General features: G+C 49.3%; 1 protein-coding gene across 2 annotated transcripts; it reads left to right on the top strand.

The window, feature by feature from the left end:
• Window positions 1–16: 16 nt before the first annotated feature.
• ARHGAP19 (Rho GTPase activating protein 19) lies at window positions 17–26,737 on the top strand. 2 transcript variants are annotated; one of them, XM_063339789.1, is made up of 12 exons: window positions 17–80; window positions 12,952–13,217; window positions 17,333–17,413; window positions 17,759–17,968; window positions 18,590–18,816; window positions 19,352–19,438; window positions 20,438–20,503; window positions 21,237–21,425; window positions 22,160–22,258; window positions 22,844–22,936; window positions 23,422–23,490; window positions 24,006–26,737. In XM_063339789.1, the coding sequence occupies exons 1-12, from the start codon at window positions 22–24 to the stop codon at window positions 24,060–24,062; spliced, it is 1,503 nt and encodes a 500-aa protein (XP_063195859.1). In that variant the 5' UTR covers window positions 17–21; the 3' UTR covers window positions 24,063–26,737. The 2 variants fall into 2 exon arrangements, with proteins under 2 accessions (XP_063195859.1, XP_063195858.1); XM_063339788.1 differs by having other exon boundaries at window positions 22,748–22,936.

Genomic DNA, 26,737 nt, shown 5'->3' with positions numbered 1-26,737 from the left:
GGGGCGGGGTGCGGCGGGCCAATGGGGAGGCGGAGCGGCAGGTATGAGATGGCGGCGGGAGCATCGGCGCCCGGCGGCAGGTAGGAAGGGGGCTCCCCGGGGACCGGCGCCCCCTCACCTTCTCCCCGGGGCGGCGGGACGACCTCGGTCGCTGCCCGGTCCGGTCTTGCCCTCTGCGAGCACCCCGCACCCCTCCGCAGCGCTGGCCGGCGCGCCTGGGCCTCATCCCGCCCATTGCGGCGCTTCCCCTGACGAGCCGGGCTGTCGCCGTCCCCGCTCCGGCGGCGGGGCAGCCGCTCGCCCCGGCTGGCCTTCTCCCTGGCCGAGGCGTCGCTGCCCCCCGGTGCCGCCCGGTGAGTGGGCTACCGGGGCCGTGTCCGTGCTGGCCCGCTGCCCCTCGGCGCCGCGGTCCCCTCGGCACCGCGCGTCTGTCGGTCGGGGAGGGCTCCCTGCGGCCTGTCGGTGCTGCATTGCGGGGGAGACACCGCCCGCTCCCCCCCCCGCCCCCTCCTCCTCCTCCTGCCAGGGCAGCGATCCCGCTCCCCGCGAGCAGGGGGGCTGTGCCATGGGCAAGCGTTGCCCTTAAGCTCCCGTTCGCCCAGGTAAGCGGCCGCCCGGCGGCTCTGCCCGCAGGAATGGCAGCCGTGCCGTGCCGGGGCCGGGCTGTGCTCGGTTCTCCTGCAGCCGCAGAGAGACCCGGTACCGAGCACTTGGCAGTTGCAGGGTTTGGTAGGGTGATGGCACTATATAGACTCGCTTCACATCCAGACCTTTCTCCCTTGCTTTGTCCACTCTAGGCGCGTTATTCTTGCTTTCTAGACGCTGTAGCCTTCACATAATTAATCTTTTGCACATACTTTCATATGCATAACCGTTCTGTGACTGCTGCCAATAAAACAGCGGAGACTATATGAGCATCTCGCTGGAACACTGTTTTTCAATTAGTGCTAAAGAGCTGTAATGTCTCTTCCTCTTTTTCCCTCTTTTTTTTTTTTTTTTTTTTTTTTCCTGCATGTGGAGCTGCAAACTGAGTGTCCTTTGAGTGGTAATCCTTGTGGACTTACAAAATAAATACAGTTGAGGGCTGATGCCTGATATCTAGCCTGATTCGCAGTGGTCCCGTTCTCTGCTGAGTGGGACCCATCCTGATGGCGCTTGCTGTGCTTTTCTGGGAGAACCGCCGTGGTGCCGGGGTTAGGGCAGAGCATTGCTCCAGGAGGCAGATGAAGAGACGGTGCTCAATGTGGCACATTTGAGCAGGGAGCATCTAAAATGCTGGACCAGATAAAGGGATGAGTATGCTCTGTGCAGCTGGTACTTAAAATGCTCTTTTGGATAAAACATTTTAAACGTGGCCTAGATCAGTCTAAATGACTGAATTTATTTGTTAGAGGCTCACAGTTGGCCTTAGGACGTAATCCCCCAGCTCTTTACCCACATACCCCCAGCTGCAAGTGATTGTGTTAAAGCAAAGCCTGAAGTGTAAGTTTTAGCCCAATACTTTCTTGTCACCCACAGGTAATGCTAGCAAATTGATCTCTTGCTTTGCAGGTCTATCACCACAAAGACCATGGAGCTTGCTATTTTAATTTCTTTTCTTTTTTTTTTTTTCTTAAAGTATGCTCCATACTTTTTTTTTTTTTTTTAGAGTATGCTTTTGCCCCTATTTCCTTACATCTGTAGAGAAGCACAAGTTAGCTAGTAAAGCTTGCATGCTGTGCGTGTGGTCTTATAGCACGCTGACTTAAAGATTGGAAATGAAAGCTGGTTGTCTTAACCTCCTTACCAAATGTTACTGAACATGACAAAAGATGATTTGTGTGGGTCTCTCTTTTGTTTGTGGTCTCTCTAACCTCTGCCTGGCTTTTCATAACTGAGAATGATGATTGCAGTGTGCCCAAGTGCTCGATTTCAAAAGAGAAACATCTGTCTGTTTAATGAATGTATTTAATGTTCAATTCAAGCAGCGCCTAAATGCTTTGCCAGGCCCTCAGTGTTCACGATGTATTTGATGTGGCAGGGGTGGGATGAGTGGAAGGGAAAAAGCCATGGGCCCGGAAGGCGGGATGCGCTGGAAAAAGGCGTGAAGCATCTTGTTAAAATGGCTTGATAGAGTGTCACTGCACAACTGGACATCAAAAGCTCACGTTGTAAACAGGCAATGAAAGGAGACACAATTGCCATCTATGTTTTACTGCAAATAGGAAAATGTTCACTGTAAACATGACTTAATGGCAAAAAGTCAAAGTGACTTGCTGAGGGTCACGCAGAAAAAATGATTGGTTCCAGGGTTAAAGCCAAATCTGAACACATGGCCACTTTTCTCTGAAGATAGCCTGGAGCAGGGGACAATCTTATTCAAACATTCCCATCTCCACAGCTCTCACTAAAATCTTTGAGACCTAGACTTGCATTTAACCCCCTGCTCAGTCCAAGCCCTGTCAGGCGCGCATCCAGACCCGAACGCGAGGCTGTGTTGCGTTTGCAGTATTTTTATACGTTTGCACGTAACACCCTGTCCTGTTCTCATCCAGGGCCTGGGATGGGCTTGGACAACAGGATCCTTGTTCTGCTACGCTTCAGTTTATTGTCTGTTTGCGTGAAGGGGGAGCATTGCTTGCCCACATAGCCCAAAGCAGCGTCTGGGTCTCCTTGCCAGCCTAGTCATTGCCTTGTTGCTGTGCACACATTTACATGCGTATGAAAATGTCACTGGGCTCCGTTAATGCTCCTTTAAAGGTGCCTGGGCACTCGGCTCAGCCTGAAACTGAAGGACCGAGTGCTAGATACTGTGCTGGGAAATCAAATGCCTTGTCCTAAAGGTCAACGGTCTTCAGCGTGTGTTGGTTTAGTAAGTGGCATGAACAGATGGGAAGGAGACAGGGCAGCATGGAAATGTTGGCTAATATCTAATGGTCGCACTGAAGTCAGGTTCCTCTTGGAAACACCGTCCCTCTGTAGGCTGGATTAGGCTCCTGGTCACAGCTGAGGCCCCGTATTTTCCTCTTGTTTCGGAGTTGGCTCTTTCTGTAGGATGTCCTTCTCACTCATTCTTTAGCTGGAGGCAAGAACAGGGAGCCGAAGCCCTTTCCAAGGTCTGTGCTCTGCTGGATTCAGGCACGGACCTGCTGTGCTGCTTCTCCACAGGCTCTCCCCAAACCCACGCTGTGATGCTGGGGACTGATGCTGTGGGTTCCCCTGATCCCAAGTCACAGGGGTCTTGGAGCCAGACTGGGGAGAGAAATGGGAGGAACTGTGGCCACAGGGTGTGATAAATTTGGCCAGACCTTTGTTTCAGAGCTTCACGGGTCTGCTTTGTTCCTGGCCTCTCATTGCGGTAATGCATTATTACACTTACTGTTGTCTCTGACATTGGGCCCTTTTCTCTCCGAGGTGCGACTGCCTCCCTCCCTGGCTCTTGGCCTTTCTCACCTCTACACTAGGTAATTCCAATTAAGCTATCTAGAGTTTCCTCATAATATTTTTTTTTTCAGAAACTGTAGATAGTGGGGAATGTGATAAGCCGCTTAAATAATTGCCTGCCAGCTGGCTTACAAGAACTTTTAATATGTTTGCTTTTGGCCTATAAAGCTCTAATAATTTGGAGTCCGGCCAAAACATCCTTTCTTCTCGAGTGGTAACGTGTCAGCTCTGATTTTTCAGAAGCAGGAAGCTCTCGGGGGAGCCGGCATTAGTTTCCCTTTTTGTTTTGCTGGAGTTCGGACTCGAGGTTGAAACATGGCTTTATGGTTTGGGAGTTCCATAGGGGTATTCCTACAGCCCCACTCGCGAGCTGTCATGTCGTAGGAGACAAGCATGCTACGGCTGGCCGTGCCTTGGGGAGTGACAAGACTTTTAGGGGACATCCTTCACCAGCTCTCAGGGGAGCCTGGAGCTCTGCTCTCACGCACGTGCCACTCCGCATCCTCCAGAGCAGCCCATAAGTATATCCCTGCTCCCTGGGCTCCGCAGATAAATCGGTGAATCCAGACAGAGAATACCTCTCAGGCGGGATGGGAAGAGAAGGAGTTTCTGATCGGTATGGGAGCGTCGTGTAAAGTGACGGTGTAGGTTATTGTCATATGAATTATGGTATCTGTCTACAGTATTCCAGGTTTTGACATTCTAGCCTGCCCAAATCCCCTTCAAAAGCACTGGGCCCCCATTCTGTTCAATTTGGTGAGTTAATTGGGCTGCTTTGTGCATCTCCGTGTCTCTGGCGCTGCATGCTGTGCTGCTCTGCGGCTGGCCCAGCCTGTTTATCCGTGTGCCTCGGCAGCCCTGACCAGATGTCACCAGCTTATTGAAATGCTGGCCTGTGTCCAGGTGTGCCTCATTGCAATTCCAGCTTGTGAGAGTTTGCACATCTGGAACATGGGATGTGGCCTCTGACATACTCAGTGGTGTCTACAGAGGATTGCTGATGGAAAGGGATTTGATGTGCTCTCATCCTTTGCTGACGCCACCATGATACAAAATACAGATGCAAGCATGCAGCTTGTCCATTGTGCCTCCGGAGCTAAGGAGCGTTGTGGAGTTACAAAAGTGTAACGAACAAAAATAAGAGCTGTGACTTCCTGAGTACCTTTTTTTCTCTGTATTTGCCAGGCTGTGACCATAAAATCTCACTCAACAGTACTGTTGGGAACTGGCTGTGGGTCCTGACACAGGAATTGGTATCCCCTTGGTCCAGAAAAAACAGCAGCAGTCAAGCGAACCTGTGAATGCTACAGCACACTGTACTCAAATTGCTGATGTTGATGGTGGGATGGGGTTCCCGGATGTGTTCTGGGCGCCAGTTGGTGCTACCAGTTTTGAGTGATTATCATCCTGTGGGAGGGCTGGAGGAAAACATCCTTCCTTCCTTGCTGGGTTACTCTGCGTTCCCAGACAAGCTGCTACAATAGCTTGTTAATTTTGCTGGCTGTTTTTGTGTGATTGCTCTATTTTTCATGTCAGAAGTTAACCTCATTGTTGGGGGGCTCCTCTTTATAGATGGTAATTCTGTTCTTGCCTGGACACTGGCTTGGAGCTACTGGACTGAGAAGCATTCACATGGTGTATCTTTGCTAGTCTCTGGACTGCATTTTCCCCCGCTATTGAAGGATGCCTTAGGGCTCTTATTTTCAAATGTAAGGGTGACAATCAGAGGTGCATGCAGCAATTTCTGAGTGCTAGAGGCCAAGGAGGTAAAGGTAGGACTGGGCCATGTCTCTTATTGATTTCCAGTATACTCAAAATGGGGAAGAAAAGAAGTTAAAGACATTTTAAAATGAGGAGAGTAAGGGAATGCTATCATTATGGGCAATTGGAAAGTACCCATGCATGCTTTGAGGATACAGCAGACGTGTGGACCTTGCGGTCCACCAGGCTAAGGACCAAACAGACAAAAGTGTGAAGAAAATTCCTACCTGGGATACAAATGAAGCTGAAGAGCAGTCAGTTGGTGAGAATCCATAGACAGATGTTCAGTAAAGAATTTTAGATTACACAAGAAAGGTGTTAGGGTACATGAAAAGAGGAGGTGCCCTTGCAGTTTGTTAGTTTGACTTGTAGTCAAAGGCTGTGGTGGGCAATTCTGCAGTGAGTGGGGAAAAACCAGAATTCCTGTCCTAGACATTGGACACATCATTGTTTTGACATGATTATAACTGTATGACTGGGGAAGGGAAAATACATCAGTATATTTTCTATACAGACTAGCCCCCAGGCCCTGGCAACCTTCTCCCGAAGGAGGCAGCATTCCTGCCCGGCATGTTCTGGGTGGTGGGAAGTGGCTGCAGGGCTTGCGGAGGCTGTGACCCTCCCACTCTGCTGTGGGGGTCCGAATGCGGCCACTCAGTGCCCCACGGTGCTGCCAGGCTCCTCCGCCTCCCGGGCACCGATGGGCTGTTGTCCCTGCCTCGCCAGCGGCTCCTGGCCAGCGCCTGGAGCTCAGCTCCTGCCTCCTCAGCCCCGCGTCCCAGCCGTCCCTGCCTGATAGCTTTCAAACCAGCTCCTTTGTGCTCAGTCCCATGTCGCCCCTCGCGCAGAAGCTGGATTTCTTCTAAATATCTGCAGTGTGACCTGATTATTTTTCCTGTCCTTCCTTGCCCTCCTTTTTAATACTGTCTACAGAAAAGCTGGCGGAGTTCAGTTATATCAGTCATGCTGACTGATAGTGCTGCCTCTTCTCTTGGGATTCCTCCTCTTTTCTGTCCCTCCAGCATTCATTTCAGATTTAGCTATCAGCCCTCCAAAGACAGGGTATTGCCTTTGTTCTGTGTTTGTACAGCATGGAGCACAGTGGAGTCCCCAGCTGTGACCGAGGTTCCCAGTGCCACAGTGATAAAAGTGAATAGATCAGTAATGAGAAGAAGCAGCTGCTGCCATCTAAAAAGATTCCGTTTTGGTGCTGGTTTCAGTGAAATCAGGATTGGATCTAAGGCTCCTCTTCTATTGCTGCTCCCAGTAGGGGTTTATATTAAAATAAAGACACAAACTTTAGACTGCATTGAAAGTCATGAAAATCGGAGCGGCATTGCTATTTAATGCTGTTAGACTGTGTTATTCTGATGTTAAGGCAGACATGTGAGCTCACAGATCTTTAATGTGAAATTACTGGCTTTCCGGCAGTAGCTGTGTTTCTGTATTTTTCACAGAGCCTTGGGTAGGAGGCCGAGCCATCGCACGCTGTGGGATCATCCAGAGCGGTGGTGGTGGTGCTGCTGGGAGGGAGACTTGGTGAGGAGCACTGCAGTGACTATGCGGTTCCTCTCTAAGGCGCCTCTTAGTTCTCCTCCTCCTAGCACTGGAAGGCATCTGGATATGCTGATGTTGTGGTGATGGCTGATTGAAGCGCTGCTTTGTTGACTTTAAAATATTCCAGTGGCTATTATTAAAGATATCACAAAAGAATTCACTGAGGTCAAACTTGAGAAATGCATGCTGAAATGCAAATTTTTTGATGTTTCACGTATATCAAGCTGTCTTGCTACTGCGGTTTTCTTTGACGCTGGTAATATGTTTGCATTTTGTGTTTCTTCCAAAGCACGCTTCCCTGACTTCCAACCCTTTTATCTTCCCAAACAGGTCTGTCTCCAGGTTCACATCACAGATGTGTAGCTGATGCTGCTGAGGTCTGCTTTGAGTCTTTTACTGAGAGAGAGTTTGATTTCCTGTGATATAGCAGTGACATGGATATCCAATTTACCTGATGTCCAAAAGATGGTCAGATGTTACGTTAGTTCCAGTTTGTCCAGCACAGGCTGCCATCACATAATAGCAGCTTTCTTTCCCGGCTCCTTGCTGTTTAAATTGTTTATTATTACCTGGTTCCCACAGCCAAAAGGCTGAATCACTCTGTGTTAGCTGTTTAAATGTGAAGAAAGCAAAGCAAAAATTAAAAAGTCAGCGTTAGCTAGTATGGCTTACTTGTCTTAAGTCTAGAGACACTGGTCCAGGATCAGCACCCGCTGTGCCATGCACTGTGTACTCATCACAAAAGGACCCTCTCTGCCCCTAAAGACCTTATGAGTATAACCCTAGGCAAAAATTGCTGTGTGTTTTTCCTGACATTTTTCAGAGGCAAATCAGTCATCCTGTGAAGAGTCACTGTGCTAAATCTGAGGCCTGAATGTGGTCTTTGTTACGCTGTCTTACAAGAATGTCAGTCTGAAGTACAGTCCTCAAAGCAACCTTAACTGTGAAGTCACTTCTAATGTCTCTACAGTCCACTCCCATTATATTGCTGTTAAATCTTTTTTTTTTTTTTTAAATCTAGGAAATAATTTGTTTTCTAGTCCTCTTTTACTTAAAATGATTCCACATAATTCCACTACGGTCCTTTCATCTCTTTGCAAAATCTGGGATGGCTCCTATCTGGCTCTGGAAATACTGTCTTCAGACATCCTCGTTAATTGATTCCTTACTCTGGCACAACATAGGAAAGGATGCTACTTCTCTCTCCCTGGGGAAATACGAGCCTGCGTGCATCTGTCCCGTCTCCCTTTGTGCTTAGCCGGGCAAAGAATCCCTCACGTTTTGTGTTCTTTAGCACTGCCTGCTTATCGTCCTGCTCTCGGTATTTGGTAGTCGCCTGGCTGTTTCTCACAGTCTAAAGATTTTGTTGTTATAGAAGGAGATTTTCTTCCATTATCTCCCTTACTTTCAAAAAGCTCTGTAATCCTTTTACTCCTCTATGATAAAACTCATCTACTATGGTGTGTCTGAAGTGTTAGCTCTTTAGTGACGACATATGAAGTGCGCAAAATGGCACCAGAGGTGGATTTTGCCCGCTGAATTTGGTACATCAGGCTCCCCTGAAATCTGCAGCTTCCAGCTTTTCCACTCTCCCAGCTAGAAATCCACAGCTAATGCCTTGCCCCAAAGGTACCTCTTCCTCCTCTTTCTTGGCTTACTTGTGTTCTCCTTATGCTCTATTTCATGTTGATTGAACCTGTTTCTGCCTTCACATGGATGGAGCTAGAACAATATAAAATCTGTAAAAGCCACTAAAAACAGTTAGGTCTCACCTATCCGAACGCAAGCGTGCTGCCACAGGAGCTAATCTGCCTGCTTGCGCAGCTCTTGCACCACAGGTTCAATCACCAGGTTTTACCAGTTAAAGTCTCATTTTTTGCTCTACTTTACAAGGCATTTCCCTGGCCTGGATCTAGTTACCTTAGGGATTAATTGATCCATCATGATTTTGACCTCCTGCACCATCCACTCCCCATGAAATGATGGGGCTGTCATGCCTGAAGCAAGAACGTTGTGTGTGACAGACAGCTTTCTTTGTGGCTTGGCGGGGATCACAGGCTTCGCTCCTAAAAGATACTAGAATGGCAAGAATCTCAGCACAATATAGGACCCATTTTTTTGAATCTGCTGTCTTAATCACAACCCTATTAGTACAAGGTTTTATTATTCATTGGGATTTGATTTTATTCATGGGATTGGAGAGGAAGCTATTTATTCCTTTATTTTATTGTCTTTTGATGTGTCGTAAGGCAATCTGAGATCACAGCATATAGAAAATATAACTCTGTAATTGCAAGCAAAGTAAAAAAAAAAAAAAGGGAATAAGCTCCCCAAATACATGTTCATCTCCCTTTTGCTGCTGTTCTATAAACCGTGAGTGTAGGTAGAGTACATCCATCTTCCTTTTTTAACATGAAAACAGCAGATGGGGCGCATGGCTTTTTCTGAAGGTTATAGCGTGTGCAGCAGCGAGGATTGGCAGGGTTATTGTGTGTAAAGCCAGTGGGGGCTTTATCTTTGCTCAGAAATAGGGGTTTGCTTCACATTTCCATTTTGATTAGCAATAATGATACAAAGGCAAATTTTCTGTGCGAGGAGGAGCTGCTAATAAAGTGACCTTTCAAAATTAAGTAGCTCATTGAAGTGCCGTACCACAATAAGAGTATACAAGGCTGGTCCCAGCTGCGGCAGGCAAGGAAACTGGATGGGAATCCAGAGAAACATGGAATGGGAAAACCTGAAGTGGATGAACGGTATATGGTGGTACAGTAATGGTAGCAAAGAACAATGCCCAGGTGCTGTTGCCAACTCTGTAGAGGCCGATCTACGTGCTTTGTCTTTGAAAGAATATAAAAGTATAAAAGGCAAGGGCAGAGAGTGTTTCTAGCAAGGTTTCTGGGCACAGGGTTGTGCAGTTAAGGGACTCTGTTATTGTCCCGCCAGTGCCGTAACATCGGTTGTGCTTGGATGCTGTTGGGAATGTGTTTGCATGGCTTTACTCATGGCAAACACAGGGTAGATTTGGGGCTATTTTGTGGATTCCTCTTGGATACAGGTGGAGAACACTTAATACCATGCTGGTCCTAATTCAAAACCCCGGTTTCTATGTAGGAATTATTTGCCGTTAAACTCCAGCTACGCAGCCTTTGGCAAGAGACATGAATCAATTTGTCCAGCTTTTCTTTTCTGTTTTGTCTCTGTGTGAAGGCTGATGCCCAGTGTGTGCCAAGGGGGCCTTTCAGACCCAATAATGCGCCCTTGTGTCTCGTAGCATGCGTGGAATTTGCATAGGCTGTGCTGGGACAGGCAGGTTTCTTTTGTTGCTGGAAACAAGGAGCAAGTTCTTTTCCCTGTCTCTGCTTCCTAATGCCTCTCCAAAAGCTCTCAGCACTCATGTAAGAAATTTACCTTTTTTCTATTTATTTTTGCATTAAATGTTGTTAAACTTTGTGCAACTTGTAACTGCTGGCTGTGCAGAGAAGCCATGTCAGTCAGTTCTAGTCGACGAAATTGTTTAATTTTCTTTCTCTGAATCTAGATATCTAATTGTCAGAGGGAGCAGATAATCTGTGATGCTTGATGTAACTGCTGCAAAGTATTTGCATATCTTTCTCTGTGGGGAAACAAAACTGCTAGTGAGTGAATAACAGTGCACGGATCATTGCAGGCAGGGTCACTGGGCCTATACACTTGCTATTAACCCTTCTCAGGATCTGTATTGCCACAGAATGAGTTGTCATGGGTTTCAAGCAAAGGGCTTGCTCCACATTATGGGCAGAGCTGGCACTTGCTTGTGCGCTGTAGCCCCGTGCAATGAAAGGCGAATATGATCAGATCGATTGGCAGTTGCTTTTTGGCAGCCGATACTGAGCTGTTGCGTTTCGCTCTTGATTTATTGTGGATAACAAACTGCTGAAAAACAGGCTGGGAGGTACTCGGAAAAATATGGCCCCCATTTGGAGTCGGCAGCATGTTCGCGAGGCCACTCTGAGAGATGCGGCTGGGAGCCTTTAAGAGCTTTCTAAAATTTTAGATGACCTGGCAGATTGCCTTGCAGTCTGCCTTGCAGACCTTCCTCCTCCCCATGCTTTTGAAGGAGTCTCTGACATCCGCGGAGAGCAGTGGCAAGGGGAGAGGGTTTTGTACGGATTCTCATGATGCAAGTGTTGCTGAGAGCCCGGTTTCCTCTGATTTCAGCAAGTATCTTTCTCCTTGTGTAGTCTGAGTCCCAGCTTTCATTCCCTTATTCCAATCACGCACCCTGGAAATCACACCAAGATGGTCTTTCAGGTCAAAGATGTACAGCAGTATCTCAGATAACTGTTGGGTTCACAGAGACTGTGTGGAGGCGGGCTGGAGTTAGGTGACTTGCCAGTGTGTGCTTTGATGTCCCCTTCGTTAGCTGCTGTCGATTTACATCAGATCTCTGAACTAGTAAGTGAAGCGCTCTGCTGCTTGAACCGATGGGTGTAAGGTCCAGCGGGTTGCAAACCCTCCCTTTCGGTGGCAGGCGTGCTGAGAACTGAGCAGAGATGCCCAGCATGGTCCGAACACGGTGACGTGTACTCCACTCCTCAGCAGAGAGGACAACAGGATGGGCAGGGTGCTCTGATCTTCTGTGGGAGAGCCTGCTTTGGAGGGAAAGCCTTTGGTGGCCTCGGGGATGATTGGTGTGCTTCCTCCCGGGTGCCACCACACACCTAAGGGACTGACACGATCCCTGGTGCACAAACACAGCATTTCTGTTACCGGTGCGCTTGGCAGCTGCTGTTGGAAAATGGTGTTCAGTGGGAGCTCACACTGAGGTAGGATGTTGAAATAGTGGAAAGGAAAGTATTATCTACGAGCTCAAGAATGATTAAAGGATTGGGGAATGTCACGCGGTGAAAGCACGCAGTGTGTGCAAGCTGGGTGGGTAGGCAGCCTCCACCCAGAGCCCTGGAAGAACTGGCACACCAACTCGCAGGGCCAGCACTTCGTAGCAGAGTATGACATAGGGCAGTAGCTTGTGGCTGGAGAATAATGACACTAATCCTCACATTTAAATAAAAGAGGGGCAGGAGAAGCAAGCTAGGCAACTCTAGCCTGTGGGCTTGACTTCAGAAGTGTGTTTGAAACAGTGGTGGGAAGATGGTAACGAAAGACCTAGAGGTAAATGGAAATTGGGATAAGCTTTAAGTGTGAGAATTAAGAGTACTGATTAACCTGAGTTCTCTCTTTGATAACTCTTTATTTTTTATTTTAGACATGGTAAATGTAGCTTATCTAACCTTTGGTAGGGCTAAGTACTTGTTACAGATAACCCTTAGCAAAGCAGTGTCTCAGGTGCATCCCTTTTCCCATGCCACATGAGAAGCTATGAAATGGAGAAAGTAGGTGTCAGTAGAGAATAGGGAGATCAGATAAAGGGCCAGCCTGAAGAAGAGACAAAAACTGGGTGAGCCAAAAAGAGATGTACTAGGAGGAAGGTTACTAAGGGTTCCTCAAGGACTGATGTTGCATGGCTTGTGCTAATACTGATGAGTTCCCACTCGCTGCAGACTCAGAGTGCGTAGCTGGGCAGTTATCGTAGCTGGTGGTAAGCAGTGACCAAGAGCTGGTGACTTGTCACCTGGGATCATTGGACCGCATCCCTAGCAGAACTGCGGATTGGTGTTGTTACACTCTTATGATCATAAAAACAAAGTCCCAGGACATGGGAGCTCTCTATTTGTTGATAGGAAGGTAGTGGTGATGGAACAACAATGGGAATTGATGAGTATAAGCTGGCTGTGAAAAAAAGATTGGGATTTAGACTTTCAGGCCATGGGGAGTGAATTTCTGCGGGGGGGGGAAGGAGACAGAACCAAACTTATTTAAGACTGATAGTGGTAAGTTAATGTAAAATATTGGATGTCATAACTGCCTGAGCTACTAGGTTGTAGATACAGTGAAGATTTTAGTTGGGTGTTGTCATGTGTTGCATATGTTACCGTCACGTTATGGAGTGCTAGTCTGGGGCTGTGTTGTACAAACAGGCCAGCAATGTTTTTTCTCCAAAGGGAAATGTAACTGCGCTGTGCTGAACACCCACTGAAGGCAGACAGTGCTGATGGTGTAGACGGGTAGCTCCTGTGTCAGCAGATGTCTCCTTCAGGGCAGACCAGCTGGCTGTAAAAAACAAAGCAATGAGGAGTTACTGTATTTTTTTTCTCCTTCCCTTTTTTCCAGAGATGCCATCTGCAATTTTGTCATTTGCAATGACTCCTCCCTCCGCAGCCAGCCGATCATCTTCAATCCTGACTTCTTTGTGGAAAAGCTGCGCCATGAAAAACCAGAGGTGTTCACAGAGCTGGTAGTCAGCAACATTACCAGGCTCATTGACTTGCCTGGGGCAGAGCTGGCCCAGCTAATGGGAGAGGAGGACCCAAAGCTGCCTGGGGCAAACAGCTCAGCCTCTGGATTTTTTCGTTCTCTGATGTCTCTGAAGCGCAAGGGTGAGTATAGCATGAGGTCTGGTGTCTACCTTTATGGTGGTGCTGACTGTCATAATCTGTTACACGCAGTTTACAAAACTTTCAGTGTAGACCTGTTGTTTTGAGCTTGTGCTGAATACTTTAATACTGTAGGTTTGTAATCTCTGGGGACGCTGGCTCTAGAAAGGAGCAAAACAGAGGCCAGGAGGTTCCTCCAGGAAACGCCCTGCCACTTCTAAAGTACCCATCTTCTGGGGGTTATTGTTGTGGTTTGTGTCAGGTTGGCCTCGGTGGGTCTGCTGCTCGCTGCGCTCAGTGCAGCACAAACCACAGAGATACAGCTTTGGTCTCTGAATGTTTCTGGTCTGGCTCTGTGGATAGTGCTGAGGTGCCTGAACAAGCCGCAGGTTCTTCCAATACACACCAAGGTGTCCTTGTCTCTCTGCTTCTTTGTGTCCATGCTAGTCCCTGCTCCGTTTTCCTTAGCTCATTAGCTTTCCTCATTGGTGATGGAATATTAGTAAAGGCTGAGAGCATCAAGTTCCATGAAGAACAATAATGCCCAGGTTTTCCAGGCCACTGACTTCAGTCAGCGTCCACCGTGTCCTTCAGCTGTTCTCCCAGCTCTCTGGAAGGTCTCGTCAGTGCAGCTCAGAAATCTGTAAGCATCTCCCATCCAAATGCCAGTGCCGCTCTGATCCACATCCCAATCCAGTGAGTCAGTGACAAAGCTCTGCAGACTGACTCTGCTCAAGCCCAGATTCAACCCTAGGAGATGACATATTTCTCTTTCTCTCTGAGACAAACATTCAGATGGAGTTTTTTTTCTGGTAAACTGACAATTCTTATCTTCTCTTTCAAATTCAGCTGTCTTGGTTATGAAACATTAGCCCCAGGCCCCTTCTCAGAAGTCTGAGATTTGCTTTTGAGAACAGCTGTGTTCAGATCCCCTCCTCTTCACTGGCTGTCATTTACCACTCTGTTTCGTTGTAACTAAAAGGGTATTCTAGGTGTATGTGTGTCTTCTCCCACCTCTGCTCACATTCAAGGGGAGCCTGGTTCTCCTGGTAAGTTCAGTTAAACCTTCTCACTCATCTAGGCAGAAACTTCTTCCATCTGGACACCTCTCACATCCCTCATCAGCTCTGCTTTCCTAGCTAGACTGGCTGTCTGCTGGCAGAGAAGCTGTGGGTAGCTGCCTTCAGATGCTGGCAAGCCTGAGGTTGAATACAGCTAATTAGTCTTCCCCTTCCTTTGAGGATTCCCACTATTGTGAGTACCTCTGAGAAGGGAGGTATCACTATGTCCGAGTGCACCTTTTTTTTTTTTTTTTGGTCTTCAACCTTTATACAGTTTCTCTAAGTGTTTTTGATTCTACCAAACCTATTCCTCCATTGAGTTTCATAAGGACAAGCTCTGCATCCCACATTGCTCAGGCTGAATTGTCTGGTGCTGGCTTCCGCCCTCCGCTCCTGGCTCATCCAGTGGAAACCCTGGTAGATACGCTCACCCTGGGCTGGACAGCACTGCAGGGGAAAATCAAGTTCTGCGAGTCAAGTCCTTTAGCTTCCTTAGGTGAGAATTATTCAATATTGCCATGACTGACTTACCTTGCTGCACCATAATAACAGGTCCTCACACTGCCCCCAGACTGCAGTTGGGCTGTCCTTGTACCTGTTATTGCTCCTGCTTCTGTTCCAGGAGAGCAGCAGGACACCTTAAATTCAGACACTTGACAAACAGAAGTGAGTGAGTATCCAAGTTGAAAGTGTTTTCTTAGCATGTTTGGAAACTTCCCTGTTCTTGTCAAAACCTTCTAGTAGGGACTTGTGAGCCTTCTCTAACTTCTTTTTTAAATTATCTGTACTCTGTTGGAGCGCTGCTCTTATCAGACCTGACGTCTCCCACTAGCTCTCTTCCCCAGGAGCTCCGCCTTCCCCCATTCAGATGTCTCCATGGCCGTGTGTCTCACTACAGCTACAGTTAGCAGATGTTTCCAAGTCTGCTGGCTGCACTCCCAGGCTGCAATGGCAGCGTCTCCCTGCATTGACAGGCACTGTCTGTGAACTCCTTGGCCAAACTCTGAGAAAAAGTAGTTTGTGCCTACAGAGAAAATCAGTTTCATGTACTGTGTGTTTCATCTTGGAGCCATCATTTGTTTTTCTTCATGTTATAGACCAGCTAGAACAAACAGGTTTTATTTCTTCAAAGCCAGAGGCCAAGGACCATAGAGCTGAGAGCTGATCAAACTGCAAATACTTACAACTCCTTTGAGCATCAGGAAACTCAATCTCATGCTGCTGCTTAGTTTCAGAAGCAATCGTACAATAACATCTAAGCCTTCGTAACTCAGCATCCATTCTCCAGACATTTCTTTCAAGTTTCTTTGAGAATCAAATTCTCATTCAGATATCAACTTCTGACTTCAAAAGTAAATCAAATTTGTCAGGCCCTGCATGTCTCAAGATGTATTTTCCTCTTCCTTTCCTGGCCACTATTGATTCTATCTTTTGAATGTCTAATGAGTTTAGTTTTCTTCAAGGACAAGAATCTTTTGCCAACCCTTCTCTCCCTTTGCACTCAAGCCTTTCAGATCTTACATGTGGATCAAGAGGTCACGTTGCCCTCCTTTCTCCAGCAAGACTGAAGCACACGCTTTATCAGACAGAGGTCAGAAAGTTCTCGATTTAACGGGAGGCTGGAGTTCCTGGTGGTTTACCATATATTTCAGAAGTCCTGGAAGAAAGTGGAACATTCTTCAGGCGGAATAAATTTAGTTGCACAGGAAGGCTGCTAGAGAAGTGCATGGGGTTAACCAGGTCTTTCCCACACACTGTGAGCCTCAGCACCACAGAACAGTAAGATGTGTGGTACAACAGACAAATGCTAGTAAAATCAAAATGTGCTATGAGGGGCAAAAAAAAAAAAAAGCAGGAGAAAGCTTGTGGGGGATATAACTTTTATCAGACCAGCCAATGCACTGCTTGGACTGCTGGGCTATCAGCTGTAACAATGGGGAGGGAAATCTTCAGCCACAGACAGCTGGGGTGCAAATGCCCAGCTTGCCCTCAGAATTGGCCCATGCTCCTGGCAGTCTGGTCATGGATAAGGGAGGGAATATTCTTTTCTTAAATCTGTTGGCTCTTTGAAGCCTAAGTGCAAGAGCAGGACAAACCAGCTCTGTTCCTGGTTCTGCATTGGTTCAACAAGTGCCTTTCAGTTAAATGGGCTTCTCATCTAATGTTTCCTTCCATTCAAGTATCTCCTTCCCTCAGCTCAGGTGCTTCTGTCTTCTTTCGGGGCTGTAGGCTGTGTTGAATGGAGTTCTGGAGCTGGCAGCTCATGCCTGATCTGTAACAGCCCCATGAGATGAAAGCAAACTCCAGGAGTGAGAGGAGCTGTCAGTGCTCCATATGGAGAAGGGCCCAGCTCATTGCTTCACTACTCTCCTTTTTTTCTATCTCTTCCTTGTTCAGCTTTCTGATACTTCATACTTTACTGTACTCAGGCCAAGGCAGCTGGCATAGAAGAGAGATTCACTGAAATTAGGGAATTCCAGGGATTACCCATCCCTGAAAAGGAGACCAGCGTGAGCCAGTTGGATCATGTCTGCTCTCCCCTCTAGTGCTTGTTTCCCTCTCCTGTAGTCTCATAGCTGCACCTCTTCCTTCTGCTCCACTCCATGCCAAGCCACAGTGAGGATTAATCTGGACGCTCCTTCCCAGATGTGGAGTGTGCAAACGTGTCAGGCACTTGGGCAGTCCAGGCTGTTACATCTGCCCTTCCCACTTTGCTGTTTCCATAAGGTCCAGGCTTGCCTTTAAAACTGAAGCATCTGTTCTGGTGTTGTTTTCTTTTCAGGAGCTAGAGAATGTTTGCTTTAGCTGATAAAAACTGTAATTAAGCTGAGGTAAGAAGCAGGATGATGAAGCCCTTGTAAGTACAGCATGGTGAGATGAAGTGCCTTATTTGGGAATGCTTGTGATATCTCACATCTGTGGAGGTCCTCGTGACCTTCATCCTTAGCGTTTTGGGGCACTGGTCTTTGCATGCTGAGATCCTGTTCTTTGGGGACCACTTGTCTCTGTGGCTGTTGGGGTCTGAGCTCCCTGAACACGTTATCTTCTGTTCTGCAGAGAAAGGGGTGGTGTTTGGCTCACCGCTGACAGAAGAAGGCATTGCACAGGTCTCCCAGCTAATCGAGTATCTGCACAAAAGTAAGTGACATTTTAGTGCTGTCTTCTTATCCCAAGGGGTATCTGTCTGGCCCACCTCAGGTCTCTGGTGCAGAGAGAGTGAAAAGCTCTGAGTTCTCCAGCAGCAGGAGTTTGGGGCTGGACTAGGCGACTGTGCCCCAGAATTGCCTAGCAGATATGGTAATCTCTTTCCCTCTGTGCATGAACTTTTTCTACTGATGGGGAGCCACCTTGAAGTCATGTCTCTGAATGCAGCTCACTGAGGTTTGCTGTCAAGCTCTGGAAAGGGGAGGGAACTGCTTTAGTAAGAAGAGGGAATCAGCCTCTGATTAATCAGTGACCTTTTTTCTTCCCTCTGACGAGCAGATCTAAGAGCAGAAGGCTTGTTTCGGGTGCCAGGCAACAGCATCAGGCAACAGATCCTAAAGGATGCTCTAAACAGTGGTACAGATATTGACCTGGACTCTGGGGAATTTCATTCCAATGATGTGGCCACCCTGCTTAAGATGTTCCTGGGTGAATTACCAGAGCCCCTGCTGACACACAAGCACTTCCATGCCCACCTCAAAATTGCAGGTGAGTGAGCAACAAGGCACATGTTGATGATGCAGAGGGATGAGCAGAGGAAAAGGAGCTAGTCTTCTAGAAACCTGGTAATGCTACAGAGCTGCACACTGGGCTGAGGAACTGTAATCCTTAAAGGCAGGGTAAGAAGGAATCTTCCTGCCATCTCAGCCTAATGGTGGAAAGACTGGAACTGAAAATCCTAAGGAATCAGACCAAGTCTGTCTGGCCCAGTCTTCTCTCTCCAGCAATAAACAGATACCTACAGGAGTAGAGCCCACATTGGTAACCTGGGTGTCCATCTGTTTTAAGTCTGGGGGGCTCTCCTGAGCTGAGGTGTGGATTCTAAGTACTAAATAACTGTTATTGGACTACCTTATGTGAACTTCCTCCATCTTGCCTTCAACCCATGACAACTATTAGCAACTGTGTTGTCCTCTGGGAGGAGTACCACAGATTAACACATCAGGTGGGGAGCCTGGAAGCTGGAGGGAGAGAGACGGAGGGCCAAGAACTGTGTGTAGGAGTTTGGAGGAGATCTCCCTATGAAGAGGGAAGGGTAACTGGTTGCTGTAGGCCTGCCGTTAGGGAAGGTAGTATATGTCCTTCATGTTCTGCCTTGTGATTTGGCAGACTTGATGCTGTTTGATGAGAAGGGGAATAAGACCAGCACTCCAGACAAAGAGCGCCAAATTGAAGCCCTCCAGCTGCTGTTTTTGATCCTTCCTGCGCCCAACCGCAGTCTGCTCAAACTGCTGCTGGACTTGCTCTACCAGACCGCCAAGAAGCAGGACAAGAACAAGATGTCTGCCCACAATCTTGCCCTCATGTTTGCACCCCACATCCTATGGCCCAGAAATGTGAGTAATACCTCAGTATCTGCAGGTGGGATATTGCAAGGTAGAAAGCAGAGGCTTGGCAGGCCTATGGGGGAAGAACCAAGATGGGAAGATTAAGCATTGATACTGTGATGTGAGGGTTGGAGGCTGGGATGGTGAGATAGAGCTTCCTGGCAGGAGTCAGTCCTAGTGTTCAGTCCAGACCTGCCGTAGGTCTCACTTGCAATGATGCTTCGTCTTTTTCAGTAAAATTGAAAGCACAGCACTGTCCTGCTGCTTTGCTTCCAGACAAACCTTGTAGGTCTCTCTGCAAGGTTTCTTGTGCTGCTGGTGAACTGTTTAGACCCAGAGCTGTCTAGTTCTCTTCCTCTCAGAGCAGCTTTGGCTCTGTGAGCCCTGCTTTTTGGTGTGCTGTGAGCCCTGCCTGACTGTCTCCTCAGAGCAGGTCTCCTGCTGAGGCACTGTGTGTGTCTGTGTCCCAGAGAAAGCAAGGGCAGCAGAGACCCTTCCTCCTCTCCTTCTAACCACTGTGCCTTTGGCTGTGTCCCCTTGCCAGGTGACAGCAAATGACCTTCAGGAGAATATCACAAAGCTAAACAATGGAGTGACCTTCATGATCAAACACTCTCAGAAACTCTTCAAGGTAAGTGTGCTTTGTGGTCTTGCTCTCCCCGCCCCTTCTGCAGGAGACTGAATGCCCCTTCTCCAGACAGATCCCAGGTGTCAAGTGTATATTCTGGGTACTCTCTTCTGCGGTAGGAGGAGGACGGTTTCTACAAGAAACTGTTCCTTTAGTGACTAGGGAGGAGGTCTTTGCTGGGCAGGCAGCCCAGCAGAAGGAAGACAGCCCAGAGGTGGCTTTGCCTGGGCAGGTCAGAAGCAGCACGGTGCAGTGTAACACCACCCTCTGCTGGGCACCCAGCACCCACTGCCCGGCCAGGAAACCTGGCTCCTGGGGCCAGGTAGCGACCGGGCTCCCCTCGAGTTCTAGCAGGGTGGGGAAACCGAAGGACAACGTGGATGAGCACTGCCGAGTGCTGAACACCTAATACAGCGTGTCATTTTGTTGTCAGCTTCTCTGCAAGTGGTAGTCAATGCATGGCTGTTACAAGCACAGCCTGCAGTCTTGGCCTCTGTCTAGCTCAGAGCAGGGTGCTGTCAGGAGTGTGGGGCTGTTGGCAGTTTTCTCCGAGGAAGTGTTTCTGCAACAGGCAGTTTCTTGACTTCCCAGGGCTTTCGTGGTTACTGTAGGCATCTGCTCCCTACAAGGAGTCCTCCCACAGACAAGTTCCCTCCCTGCCCTCTTTGTCAGGCCCGTGTTTGGAAAGCTTAGAGATGGAGGAATTGCTTGGAAAAAGTTCCTGTGGAACCCTGCTCTTACTCTGTGTTCCACTTGTGCTGGTTGCTTGCATCAAAGAAAGCCTGTGAACAGGGACCGCACTGGCAACATGAAATCCCATTGTCTGCCCTAAATGGCTGAGTCTTGATGGGAATGGCTTGTGTGGTATCATTGAAGAGGCTGAGTCTTGATGGAAATGGCTTGTGCGGTATGGTTGAAGAGCGGCTCTTGCTGGGGCCATTCTTGCCCCAGGGCAAAACGCTCTAAACGTATGTACGGCCTTTTCTCTGCTCACCCTTACAGGCTCCAGCATACATACGGGAATGTGCCAGGCTGCACTATCTGGGATCCAGAGCACATACATCAAAGGTAAGGCCAGCAAGTGCAGCGCCTGCCCTCTGTGAAAGGGCAGAGGGTATGTTACTATGAAGGGATCCTTGTGAGTGAAAGAAGCTGAAAACAAACCAAGTCATGAAAGAGGATCTGTCAGAGAGCAGGAGTGAGGGAACCATATGGTGTGGTGGTGCAGGCAGCTGCATTAGGGAAATTGGGCAGAGTTGAAGCATCTGTTAATCAAAAGCACAGGGAAAGCTACCAGTCCCTGTTTAGCAGCAAACCTGCTCCCTGTGCCCAGTACATGCAGCACCTGCTCCTTCATGGGGCTGTGCCTTCCAAACAGACGCACGCGCCTGCTGCTGTGGCTGGGCTGCTTGGAAAAGGGGCTGGGATAAAGGCTACTTGCTGCCATTGGGACAAGATTTCTCTGTGTCTTGCCAGCAAATGCTTCCCTGCAGAAGGGAAGATGCAGAAGAGGGAAGATGTATTGCAAGGTGCTGCACTGACCCTTCTCAAGCCTGGAAGGGCTTCTGCAGCTGGCATCCGGGAGGGGAGGGAAGAAGCAGTGGGGTCACCTTTGTGTTGCTGTCACCTCTTCCTGGCACAGGGCCTGCTGGTGCAGTGCTGCTGCAGAGGGGTAGGGAAAGCACAGCCCTGTGCGTTCACTGGGGTTGAGGCAGCTCACGAGACTCTTCCCAGCCTGGCTCAGATGGGTGGCTCGTTTGGATTAAAGCATGGCAAGCGACTGCTGTCTCCGCTTTCCCAGGACGACCTGGATTTGCTGACGTCTCCTAGCTCCAAGGAGCTGCAGCCCCTCAAGTCTCAGAAGCGAAGCCGGCTGGACACTTGCCATCAGGAGGAGACCCAGCAGCGCACGGAGGAGGCACTGAAGGAGCTCTTCCGCCATGTCCACAATATGCCTGACTCTGCAAAGAAGAAGAAGCTTATCCGGCAGGTAGCGTGGGGAGGAAAGATATCTTTGGGGTGTGCTTGTCAGCACAATCCTGGGCACAGGGATAAAGGCAGGGCCTGCTTGAGAGCTGCTCCTAGTTCTGGGCAGGCTGGGGAGAGTGGGCTTTGGGCTGCGTAAGGGACAGAGCTGTAAGAAGGCAGGGGAGGAGGAGGCCTATCCTGGATGTGGCTGATGGTGGAGCTTGCTGCACCAAGCTGTGCTTCGAGCTCTTTGTTTTCCAAGCCAGGGACTTGCCAGCCACCAGTTCCCCAGTGCTGATCATGGCCTTGTTGAGCTTTCTCCCTCAGAAAGGGAAAAGTCTTGTCCCCTCTTGCCTGCGGGGAGTGGACAAACTGGTCTCCTCTTGGTCCGATGAGCATTCCCAGCCAACTTGCTGCTCCGGAGAGACTGGGTGGCATGGTCAGCACCTGTCCTGGCTGCCAGCCTCCAGCTCCTGTCCAAACCCCTTTCTGCTCCAACAGCTACTCCTTTTGGCTAACCTGTTAGCCAGCACAAAGCAGCCTCACATCCAAGCTCCCTGTAATCCTGGGTGGGAGATGTGGCCTTCCTCTGCTTTCTTATCCCTGCAGCTCTGAGCTGCTTCTCCATTTTGGGGTGTGAAGGAGCCAAACTGAGGTTTATGCAGATGACAAACAGTAGAGCAGCACACAGCAGCAAGGGACGGGTGCAACTGTACAGTAACCGGTCTAACATACTGCACTCATGTTTCCTCCTAGTTTAATAAGCATCCTACAGCTCTCACTCCTGGCTCTGATGTACCTACATCCCCAGCACCGCGACGCACTCGCTCACGCTCTTTCAGCGGCCTCATTAAGGTAAAAGCAGTCTCTGACCCATGCTCTCTGCTGTGACTTTCTGATGTTGCTCTCTGCTTCTGCCTTGCCCTGGCTTCAATGACGCCCTCAAAGCTAGGGACTGTTCAAAGTATTGGCTGCCAAAGGACACAGATCCACTGGGGACAGAAAAAGCAACACAGTGAGAATAAGCCTTGTTATTATAAAGTGTAATTATGTATGAAACGCGTGTCTGTAGGATGTTTCTGAAGGATTGGCTGCTTCTCAAGATGAGATGAGGACTGACAGGGAGCTGGTCATGTAGCTGAGCCTGCTAGCACAGGTGTTAGCACACTGTAGGCTGCCTTACAGCAGCATGTACCTGCTTCTGACAGGCTGGGCTCCTGGCCAGGCCTCAGGTCAGCTCCCAAACCCTGTACCAGCAGGCAGGCTCAGCCTAGTGGCGTGGTATTTCAGGTAGTTCTGCTTTGCAGTCTTCGTCCCGGCTTAGCTTCCTTTTTTCTTTCCCAGCATTCAACTGCTTACCAGCAATGCATCCTGCTCCTTCCCTTTCTTTTCCTCTTTGCGCTCTACGCACTAGCCAACAGCCCTCTCTTCTTACGGCAGCGGAAGGTCTTGGGAACCCCAGTTATCCTGGAGAGGAAGAGCAGGGATGCCACACCGGAGCCTGAGCGAGTCAGCAAAGAGAATGTCCACCTGGTAAGGGCTGCTCCCAGCACCGCTGAAGCTGCTGGTGGGGGAGCATGTGAGGGGAGTTTGAGTGCGACTTGGGCACTCATTTCAGTGATCCTTGGGGGGCTGCTTGCTGTTCTCTTCCCAAGAGAAGGTTTCCAAGTTTCTTCTGTATGATCAAATAAGGTCTTAGGAAGCTGCTGTGAAGAAAGCAGAGAAGATGGCAAGGGCAGCATCCAGACAGGGGTGGCAGCACTGGGCCTGCACTCCAGTCTTGTCCCTCTGGCTGTGTTTCTGCCCTGGGGTATTGGCTTGTTCCCCCCTCCCTCTCTCCCGTCCTCCTCCACAAGTTTTCTGGAGCCTGTTGCCTGTAGGGCTGTCCCATGCCCCAAACAAACCAAGAGTGGATTTGGGTGGTAGCTGCTCTCTGGTGGTACAGGCTGCTCCCAGGGAAGACTGTAGATGCCACTTCATCCTCCAACTCTCTATTCCTGTTCCCGTCTCTTGTCCAGTTACAGAAATGTGGATCTCCAGCTCACATGTCCCAGGCGAAGCTGAAATCTTTGGAGGGCCGTAAAGAGGTGAGACAAACACATACCTATTCTTCCTGTGGGGAACCTGGCCTGCTGGGCTCTGAGACCTGCAGAGGTGATGGCATGCACACAAGGCTCTGTCTTGGGCTCTGTGACAGCTGTGGTCCCCTGGCTTGTAGCAGCCTGCTCCATGCCAAGCTGCAGGCAGTTGGCACGCTGGAAGCCTGGGCTCGAAGGGTTTCACCCGAGCAGGTGTTTGTGGCTGTTGTACCTGTGTGCGGGCAGGCTGGCTGTCACGGGAAGCAGAGGGAAGCTGGCATCATGGGGGCTGTGCTAACAGCCTGTCAGGGTGGCAGAGGGACAAGAGGTTGGTCCAGCCCAAGACCAACTGCCATGTTTGTCCCTGCTCGCTCACTGCCTCTTGTCTAGCGCCCTGCTTTGGTAAAAGTTGTGGGAGGCAGACTCCAGTGGGGGGTCCTTGTAGGGGGAGGACAGCACATCAACCTTTTCTTGCATGGCATTCTGTGTCTCAAGCATTCGGTTGCTCTAATTCTCTGCTCCAGGAATCCTGTAGACGCATGCGAGCCCACCTGCTTTCCAAGGATTCGTCATCCCTCTGAATCGCCTCGCGACAACGCATGGGTGGGGAATGCCCAGCCTCGCAAGCTGTGAATAATGTGCTGCACTGAGAGGGGAGTGCTGGGGGCTCATGGCAACCCTCACCAACATGGCAGCGCTTTTGAAACTGGACCTTTGCAAAGACTGCAGGGACTTGTTTCTTTCTGTATATAAATTAAGTTTCATTCTACTATGGGGCAAACCACTATCTAACCAAAATGTGTGCAGCATGTCTGACCTGCTGGCTCTGGGAAGAGCTGGAGTGCTTGCTTACAAGGAGAGCCCTTTGCATTACAGTGCCATTTGCACTCCCAGCTTTCTCTGCAAGGTTGCTAGGTTGTATTTTTTGGCTTTTCTGCTCTGAGTTTTTAACACATTGGCTTGTTTTTGCTCCCTCCCCTCTGTTAGCGGTGAGAACGACGGACTCCAACCTTCACCCACATCCTGACAGCTAACCTCACCTCCAGGCCCCCTCTAGAGCCATGCCCTCCTCTGCTTCCTCTGGGCTCCATTTTGCCCTGCTGTCCCCAAAGGGCTGGAGTGCACAAACGGTACAGAGCACGGGAGGAGCCTGGGAGAAGAGGAGAGGGTTTGGGTGCCATCATTTTTGGGTGCCATCATGTCAAGTTGGGCCCGAGGAAAACAACTTCCCCAGTAAACTCATGGCTTTGTTTCAACTAGAGCTGGAGGCAGTCCTTGCTCGCTGCCTTCGTGTTTCCATGGCACAGCTCTGCCTGGTGAGCAAAGAGTGTCTCTGGTTTGTGTTCACCCAGGGATGCTAAGCTGAGCGGGGCAGGAGGCTGGCAAAGGCTGTCTGGGGCAGGACAGCTCAGCCTTTGGAAGCTGGAGCGCCTGGAGCAGACAGGCTCGTGGCTGTGTGTGCCGCATAGGAACAGCGTGAGCAGCATGAGAGGCGAGAGACAGCTCTGGCCATTTGTGATCTGCTGCAAATGGTGCCAAAGGCTGTGGCTTAAGATATCTGTATGGCTGGTCAGGCAACTGCCTGATTAATCATTAAAATGGGGGAAAGGGCTGGAGCTGGGTTCAGCTCTTTGGCCTGAGCTGCAGAAATGAGATGAAACCATCTAGATACGGGATAAACCTTCATCACAGCTGGCCAGTGTCAGCTGTCTTGTTAAGCTAAAGTGCTGCAATAAGCCAATCTTGCCAAGTACCTGTCTGCAAGCACTCCAGGGTGGGAAACACACAGGGTCACTACTGTGAAATAAAGATTTAATCAGCTGGGGAGCCATCTAAACACTTCTCAGCCCTTCTCAGCGAAGCAAATAATCTCTGGAATCCAATTATAATTGTCTTCTAATCTTTAAGAACCAGCAGCTGGCAGGAGTTAGAGCTCTGTCCTTGACAGCTTTTTGAGACAACTGGTGGCAGGAGGTGTGAATATTGGGTTGTGAGCAGGGAGTTCAGTCCGACTGGCTAGAGCTGTCAAAGCAGGGCATCGGAGCCCTGTGCAGCTTAACTGGGATTTGACACTTTTTTTGCTGTGATTTTTTTTTTTTTTTAGATACAAAGCTATGTGCCTCATGCTGCTCTGTCTAAAGGGATGTTCCTGGTACTTTATCGTGGGTGCCTGTCCCCAGTCTGACCCCAAATTGAAGGAGCTGCCTTGAAAATGTAGGGGGTAGTGGGACTGTAGATGTGTGAGTTGGGAGTTGCTGGTGTTAGGAGCCTCTGTCGCAGCAAAGAGCGAGCTCTGGCTCTTCAGGGACCGGGCAGGCGAGGATGCTGTGAGGAAGGGCAGAGGTTGTTTGCTGTGGTAGTAGTATGTGCTTTTTGGATGTGTCTGTAATCGTTCCCTCCGGAGGCTGAAGCTAAGTGCTCTTCTCCGAAGGGCACAGCGTGTTTTGCTGACTGCACTTCTACCCTGCCCCTGCAGTCCACTGTCAGCGGAGACCTGGGGATCTCGGCTTTGCCTCTGCAGAGAGATGAGGCAGAGCCGAAGGTCGAGCGGCAGCACACGGGGAGCTGGGGCTGGTCCTGCTGCCTCTGCTCTTACTTGCATTGCGGCGGTTGTTGGGTGAAGCACTTGTTCATCCCATCCCTCCTCTCCCCGTTGCCCCATGCTTACTTGCGTATGTGTGTCTGTATTGGTGTCTGCTTGGCAAGGCAATCTTGTTCCTAAGCCTAAATACACTGCTCCCCTATAGATGAGAGGAAAGTAACTCTTCTTCCCGCTGTGCCCCCTTACTGATGGCTCTAGCTCAGGGACTGTCTGGTTTCTGGCACAGCCGAGATTTGCTTAGCTCTAAGAAAAAATATCTATGGGGCATCAGCCCAGCGTTCTGCATTCAGATGCCTTCCCTGCCAAAGGGTACAGTCTCCAGATGGGGTAGTCCCAGGAGGGGTTCAGTGCCCTGGGCTGTCCTCCCTATGCTGAGGATGGTGGTGGCTAGCAGATTTGGCTTCTAGGACCCTTGGCTTTTGCAGTCCCAACATGTTCACACTATCTCACAGGAGAGGGGGAGTTTTAGTCATGCTTGGATGTGTCTCATTTGTCTGCCCTGTGCAATGACTCACAAGGATGCTTCCTCCCAGAGCAGCCACTAACTGTTCCCAGAGTCTGTCATTTCCAAAGTATTTTTAATCTTTGTCCTTATTTATATATGCTATGTATGTACTGTTTCAGACTGTTGCCTTTCTGTGTGTTCATGTGAAA

The sequence above is a fragment of the Chroicocephalus ridibundus genome, chromosome 6 (genome assembly GCF_963924245.1).
Source record: "Chroicocephalus ridibundus chromosome 6, bChrRid1.1, whole genome shotgun sequence".
Lineage (NCBI taxonomy): Eukaryota > Metazoa > Chordata > Aves > Charadriiformes > Laridae > Chroicocephalus > Chroicocephalus ridibundus.
Note: the sequence above shows the minus strand (reverse complement) of the source record. Positions and strands in the feature narration are given on the sequence as shown.